The 8,092-nt window shown below is 38.8% G+C and overlaps 1 protein-coding gene across 1 annotated transcript in view; it reads right to left on the bottom strand.

The window, feature by feature from the left end:
- Positions 1–331: 331 nt before the first annotated feature.
- NLP1 (nitrilase-like protein 1) overlaps positions 332–8,092 on the bottom strand; it is a 199,853-nt gene continuing 192,092 nt past the window's right edge. Inside the window, exons 7-9 of the mRNA XM_089798946.1 lie at positions 1,531–1,697; positions 850–946; positions 332–755 (exon numbers count right to left, since the gene is read on the bottom strand). Coding sequence (XP_089655072.1) covers positions 586–755; positions 850–946; positions 1,531–1,697 — 434 coding nt within the window. The 3' untranslated portion in view covers positions 332–585. The remainder of the gene's footprint in view (positions 756–849; positions 947–1,530; positions 1,698–8,092) is intronic.

Below are 8,092 nucleotides of genomic sequence, written 5' to 3'. Positions count from 1 at the left end.
GTTGTGCTGGATTTGGACAGTAGATCTCCTGGCATTCCTCCATGGCTTTTCCCTTAAAGGGTTTCCACGTAAATCTTGCGTGTTTTCTATTTTTGTGGTTGCTAAATTTTAAATAAGTAAAAGCTTGTCCTATAATTCAACCCCTCCTCTCTGTATAAGTGAGTTCTCATTAATGACAATCATAAGTTTTTTATTTTTCCTTTCAAAGATTTGGATCATTGCAGGCAATAGTATCTGTTATCACTTGGTGCATAAATTATACCTTCCAAGTTCATCAATTCTAGTTAAAATGTTAGAACTAGTGTTAATTAACATGGTAGAAACAGCATAATGAATAATACCACAGAAATTACAGTAAATGATATTATGGAAATCATATTGTAAAGTTTCCTTACTATAACATTCTATGTTACTAGCTTTATCCCCAAAGTTCAGCCACATAGAGTTCTATTTATGTTACATGCTATTCAATCAGGTTGCAAATCCCTAAATACTCAACAGTAACGTTGAAAATTATCTCATAATGTGTGCTTACTATAACATTCTTATTCACCAAATATCAACCACATTGAGCTGCCATCTCCATTACATGCTATTTCCATCCAATGTTAAAAGAACCTTATATAGGTCAGGTCGCCTATCCCTAAATACTCCCCAGCTATGTCTTTTAACCTTGATCTTATTCAGGTCAAATTTGCAAATCAAGACTGCTTCATCCTTTTCATTAGCAGCTGCTAGAATTTCCCCAGTAGGACCTGTTGATAGCAACAAGTCTGAGAATTCTCATACCTTTTTCTAAAACAATCAAAAGGAAATTAAAAAAACAATTTTAAAACTAAACGAGCACACCTGCTATGAAGGAATTGCCATAAAAGGTTATATCACTTGGTCCATGTTCAGTTTCAATAACCTCCTTCCCAATTCGATTTGAAGCAACCAAAGGTACCTATAATAAATGATGGTTTTTTTATTGACTGTGTTATCATGATTCCATAACTCTTAGGTGCACTAGATGCAAATGAAAAGCCTAGAGTTTAACTGGTATATTATCAATAGAGAGCAGCAATGCAAGTGAAAATCCTACAGTTTATTCGATATATCATCCATAGATAGCAAAACCGCATGCCTCCGAAACAGAAGATGTACAGAAAGCATGGGAACCATGGTAAACTGGTCGTTTAGCTTGATTTAGGTCACAGATTTCCACAATGTCCATGGTGTCCCTATGATTAGGATGTTCATTCTATGTTCGTGACAATTCTATGGATGTGATCTTATTGTGAGAAAAAACTTGCAAATGCTTCCTCAAAATCACTGTAAACCCATTTTGTGAGACTTTGCATGATATAAAAAGAGTCATCTCTGAGTGTGTGATCTTGTTGTAAGAAAAAACTTGCAAATGCCTCCTCAAAATTACAGTAAACCCATTTTGTAAGACTGCATGATATAAAAAGAGTCATCTCTAAGTGTGTGATCTGCATAAGGAACAATGTAATTTCATGTTAACTGAAGAAAGTCATATGAACTTACAAGGTTAGCACCCGCATGCCCTTGCATCACTCGCTTCCAATGATCCCTTGAATCAAGTTCACAATCCTGTGGCTCAGAACCTATTGCAGTTGGATAGAATAAAATTTCTGCCCCTTTAAGTACCATTGCCCTTGCTGCCTCTGGAAACCATTGATCCCAGCAAATAGCTACATACCAAATACATTTACATCAATGCACTATTAACCATCCTTGGTCAAATAAAAAGCTCTAATGTTCTATAAAATAAATGTCCATAACTCATGAATGCCTTAAAGTGTCAGTAGAACAGTTAAAAAATGCAACATAAAAGTACACTACATTGATTGTCTTAGTTTTACTTTTGAGATTATATAATAACATTTGTCTAAACACAATCTGCACTGATGTGTATGTCACCTTGAGCATGGCAAGAAAATTAGATATGTATCAAGCCATAAAAGTCAGTTTTTGGCATTCCCTGTGCATAGAGAGAGCTTGCAAAAGTCAACAGATTTAGGTGGCAGATTGAATTGTTGCAGTGAAAGATCCCTGATGGATTTCTTCTGCTGATCTGCTGTAATTTTATATTTTTAAATCTGTTTTCTTGTTTATTTATGTTTTCTTGCAGAACTAGACAGAAATCCAGAAAGGTTTGTTTGTTTTTTATGGTTTTATAACATAGAAAGGAATAGGGAACAGCAACCATGAAACAAGGCTGAAATAAATAAGGTATTCAGTAAAAATCAGAATTATTGCAAACTGTACCAGGCAGATTTGTCTGAATTATAGAGTCAAGCAATAAAATCCAATGCATTTCCCAAAGCTCACATACAAATTTGATGTCAAACTGGAAGGTGAAGATTGTTCTCGAATCCAGCATACATTTGGAGATGAATACAAGCAATACTCTATACACCACGTAGTGTATCTGCTGCAAATGGCGTCCCACAGGCTGCAATGAACCACATCCCAAGTGGAAAGATGATATGCCACGCTGAAACCCCAATGAGAATTGATGCCTCTATCCTTAATCACCACGCACAATGCCTAAGAGATTCGGTGCCAAAGATTGCTGAGGGCTACGTCCCAGCGAATCACTAACCTGGGGTTTGCGTCCCAAACTAGAAATCGCCCATTCAGAGCAAATTCATAAACAAATTGTCAAATATGCAAAAGATGATCATAGAATGAAGCTTCTATCTCCTTATAACCCCTCTCAATTGCAAATCGAACCCTAAGTTTCTCCAAGTGGCGTTGGGTAGTGAAAGTGTTATAATTTCTTATTTTAAAGTGGTCATGTTATTAGAAAATGACCTTTTGCCTCATAGACAAAAATCTGTTCACTGAATTGCCCTAAGACCAAAGAGAAAGATTTAGAGAATTTCAAAACCTTTCCAACGAGCTATCACACCATAGGATGTGCATCCAGATGAGGCCAAAAACCCCTTATTATTCCAAAATGGCTAATAACTTAGCCTTATTTAATTATTAATCGCTAACTTAGGAAATATAAAAAATATAACCCAAATAGCCACAAAATGCCCAACTGACATCACAAACTATAAAATCATCCTGTCACCTATCTGTGACTGAAGTCAAAAAACAAGGATCCACTGGTAGTCTTATCCCTAAAATCTAGGGATGCTCCTAAAATTTAGGAAACAAGCCCTATCCCTCTGAAACTGAACCCAAAGAGTAATCTCATGGAGACCCAACCCTAGGCAAGATCATACCTCCTAAAAAGTAGGAACTGCCTCCTAAAAACAAGGAACGTCTCCCAACTGATCAATAATTGCCAGAACATCAAGTCACCAACACTGAATAACCATACTGGGTCTCTATCCAACCCTGTCAGCCTACAAGACCCCATAATAAGCTGACTCACATGTCTCTGCTAAACTAAGCTAAAAGAGGGGACATGACAGTCCTCCCCTCTTGGAGATGCTTACCCACAAGCAATACAACACTAATCCTCCACTATCCCAAGCAATCCAAATACAGAGCACTGATCGACCCCAAACCTGAAGTGTCTCGTCAGGACAAACATACTCCCCACTGTAAAGTGTAGAAGTGAAGTAGATCACATCGTCAGAGTAGAGTATCCACCCCTGAATACCCTCGCGCCCAAGAATCCAAACAAATGGTCATCCTATCCTCCTCATCTTCGACCTCAATTTGGACACCATCATCTTTGTCATCTATATCCCAAACCTCCTCATTGTCCGCATCTGATATGACCTCAATAAGATGTGCCTTTCCCTACCCAAGGCACCTATGTCTCGGTACCCATGGCTCCTTACAAGAAAAACATAATTTCCTCCTCCTTAGTTCATTTCTAGAATCTAGGTCTACTTTGGGAGGTGGAGATGGCGTGTCCTTAGCCTGTAAAGGAGGTCTCTGTGATGCCTGTATATTCCCCGATGGTTTCTTAACAGTCTGATAAGAGGTAGGAGTGGTGTCCAATTTCAATGTCACATCAATAGCATCCTTAAGAGTGGCCAGCTGGAAAGCACGAACCAATCCCTTAAGCCTGTCCTGCAATCCCTCAATGAATAGCATCACACTATGCTTCTGTGTCATATCAGGTACCATAACTGCAATGCGTTGCAACTCATTAATATAAGCTTCTGCATGACCAGTTTGTCTCAGATGAGCCAACTCTCTATAGTAAAGTTTTGTATCCTTACGGTCAAACCATGCAATGAGTCGCCCAGTGAACTCAGCATAGGAATGTACTAAGGCATGATCCTGGGTAACCAATCCATGGTGCCACCAATCATAGGCAATCCCCTCTAGATGCAACACAGCAAACTGAATAGCCTCACGCTCAAGCATGGGCCATAATGAAAGATATATATCCATCTTGTGAACCCAAGCTCATGCACTCGTATCTCCTGAGCCATTATATGTAGCCAATGTGATCTTCCCAGTAGCTCTATTGAGGTCATAGTTCTGCTGCTATTGTGGTGGTCTATAACCACGATCTCCCCTAAACCTAGTTGTATCTCTACACTGTGCACAATACTAGGGAAGAGGGAAGACATCCCTAACCTCAGGGGGTAGAGCTCTCCACTCAGTTGTGGCTGCCAAAACTGACTCCTTGAACCCCACCTCTAGCGGTTCCACCTGTGCTGGCCGTTCACCTGGTATGAACTAAGGAAGCAATGGTCTATTCGTAGTAGGTGTACGATGGCAATGCCATGTAGAGGAATGAAGGGAGCTCCCAACTGAAGAATGGGACTGATGGTTGTGCTGACTGCCAGCCATTGAAACTGATCTACTTCGCCCACCTCTATGTCCACCCATCTCCAAACGCTCTAAGGTATCCTGTAATCTGTCTAAAGCCTGAGTGATCCTGAGCTGAGTAGTGAATAGGGTCTGCACCATCTCTCTCTTCATCATTCTGATTCCCTGTGCCGCCCACCTGTTCTTCTACCATAATAGGTTCCTGGTCTATTCCAAACCCTTGCTCAAGTTGAGCTCTCCTGCACGTATAAAATCTGTGTATCTCAGCTCTTGGATGCATAGATTTGTATTCAATCCACCAACTAGTGACTACCCAGATGCTAATATGAATTATCAAAACTTTTGATCCAGTACCCAAATGCCAAAATGAATTATCAAAAAAATTTAGCCAGTCCCCAAATGCTGAAATGAATTATCAAAACTTTTTATCCAATATCCAGATGCCAAAATGAATTATCAAAACCTTTTAGCCAGTACCCAGATGCAGAAATGAATTATAAAGACTTTTGCATGAAATCTATTGTGACAATTTCTCACAGACCCTACAAGCTAGCAGGATGTAAGCTCTAATACCACTAAAAGATCCCTGATGGATCTCTTCTGTTGATCTGCTGTAATTTTATATTTTTAAATCTATTTTCCTGTTTATTTATGTTTTCTTGCAGAACTAGATGGAAGTGCAGAAAGGTTTGTTTGTTTTTTATGGTTTTATAACATAGAAAGGAATAGGGAACAGCAACCATGAAACAAGACTGAAATAAATAAGGTATTCAATAAAAATCAGAATTATTGCAAACCATACCAAGCAGATTTGTCTGAATTATAGAGTCAAGCAATAAATCCAATGCATTTCCCAAAGCTCACATACAAATTTGATGTCAAATTGGAAGGTGAAGATTGTTCTTGAATCCAACATACATTTGGAGGTGAATACAAGCAATACTCTATACACCACATGGTGTATCTGCTGCAAATGACGTCCCACAGGCTGCAATGAACCACGTCCCAACTGGAAAAATGATATGCCACGCTGAAACCCCAATGAGAATTGATGCCTCTATCCTTAATCACCACGCACAATGCCTAAGAGATTTGGTGCCAAAGATTGTTGAGGGCTACGTCCCAGCGAATCACTAACCTAGGGTTTGCGTCTTAGCCTAGAAATCACCCATTCAAAGCAAATTCATAAACAAGTTGTCAAATATACAAAAGATGATCATAGAATGAAGCTTCTATCTCCTTATAACCCCTCTCAATTGCAAATCGAACCCTAAGTGTCTCCAAGTAGCGTTGTGTAGTAAAAGTGTTATAATTTCTTATTTTAAAGTGGTCATGTTACTAGAAAATGACCTTTTTCCTCATAGACAGAAATTTGTTCATTGAATTGCCCTGAGACCAAAGAGAAAGATTTAGAGACTTTTGAGATCTTTCCAACGAGCTATCACACCATAGGATGCGCATCCAGATGAGGCCAAAAACCCCTTATTACTCCAAAATGGCTAATAACTTAGCCTTATTTAATTATTAAACACTAATTTAGGAAATATTAAAAATATAACCCAAATAGCCACAAAATGCCCAACTGACATCACAAACCATAAAATCATCCTATCACTTGTCTGTGACTGAAGTCGGAAATCAAGGATCCACTGGCAGTCTCATCCCTAAAATCTAGGGATGCTCCTAAAATTTAGAGAACAAGCCCTATCCCTGTGAAACTGAACTTGAAGAGTAAACTCATGGAGACCCAACCCTAGGCAAGATCATACGTCCTAAAAAGTAGGAACTGCCTTCTTAAAACAAGGAACGTCTCCCAACTGATCAATAATTGCCAGAACATCAAGTCCCCAACACTGAATAACCATACTGGGTCTCTATCCAACCCTGTCAGCCTACAAGACCCCATAATAAGCTGACTCACATGTCTCTGCTAAACTGAGCTAAAAGAGGGGACATGACATGCACTAACATGAATGATCCACAATCTCGTTCATTCACATGATGCAAATTTATACAGAGAGGAATTGCAGTTTTATAACAGCTTAACTGATAGGAATGGTGCTGTCACTGACAGCTGAAAAAAATGTGTAATATCCCTTTCCGGATATTTACTAAAAACACTTGATATAAAACTAGCAAATTTAAAACCAAACAGTAAACCAATATTTGATATAAATTCTAGAGCGTTAATCGATTTATAACCAGCAGATATGCATATGAGAAAGCCCAAAAAAGTGTGTTTATTTCCTCCAATATTCAGAAGTACATATTTAAACCAGCAATTAACACAAATAGTTGCTAAATAACGTTACTGTATTATACAACAGCAATACAATAACATGCAACAATCCAAAAAATTCAATCTTATAAATAGAAATAATAGTCAGATTGGCAATATAGATAAAACCTGTAAGAAGGCTAAGTTTGCGTCCAACCTCCAAAAGCTTCTTCAAGGGTTTTCGTCTTCGAAGAGATAACCAATAACTGTTTTCAGCTCCCAGATTAATATTTGTTTTAAATATTATAATCTTCATATCCCCCATGCAGAGCCTGTTGTACCTTTATCACTTCTCCCAATGTGATGCATGCCCTTTTAGGCAATGTGGTATAAAACACCTTTTTTGTCCTTTAGTCACTTAAGTGAACATTATACCTTTTTAAAATAAAGTGACAAACTAAATGAACGTTTAAAGTCACTTAGTCAATAAACCATATAATCATCAGGCATCTGGAAAGCATGTGCAATAGCTCGTTGGAAAGCTCTCGACGAGACGCTTCCAAACCAACACTGAGATACCAAGAATTCTAAGCTCTGTTTATTTACTAAAAATAGTAAGCATCTGGACAACCTACCAAAACTACTCTAATGGGCCTGAAACTAGATATGTCTAGGCCAAATCTCGAACTGAACCCCGTAAAGAACTTTTTCGCCCTCGAAACCTAGGCGAAGTGAGCCGGCAACACAAAATTATAATGTCCCAAAAAAGGGGACATTACAAAGCCTCCCTGCTCAAAGATTCCTTGCCCTCAAGCAGTCCGCTCATACTTGCAGAAACCAAATGCCTGGATCCCATACGTACCTCAAGAAATAGGTTCTACTCCTCAGCCGATGTACCCCGACATGCATCTTCCCAAACTTGGAATGATGAAACAGTACAATAGGGATCAATGTGCCAAATAACTAAATGCTAGGATCCCAAGCCTCACCAAAAAGGGACACCAACTGCCGTGTGTCGTTGTCCTGTATGCCAATTCCCTCAGTCAAAATGAATGCCTCACTCCATGAGTGACCTTGAGAGTCTCTACTGTCAAGTGAAGATGGGAGCTCAATAATATA

This window comes from Cupressus sempervirens, chromosome 9, assembly GCF_028749045.1.
Source record: "Cupressus sempervirens isolate cs-2001-9-10 chromosome 9, ASM2874904v1, whole genome shotgun sequence".
In the NCBI taxonomy this organism is placed as follows: domain Eukaryota; kingdom Viridiplantae; phylum Streptophyta; class Pinopsida; order Cupressales; family Cupressaceae; genus Cupressus; species Cupressus sempervirens.
Note: the sequence above shows the minus strand (reverse complement) of the source record. Positions and strands in the feature narration are given on the sequence as shown.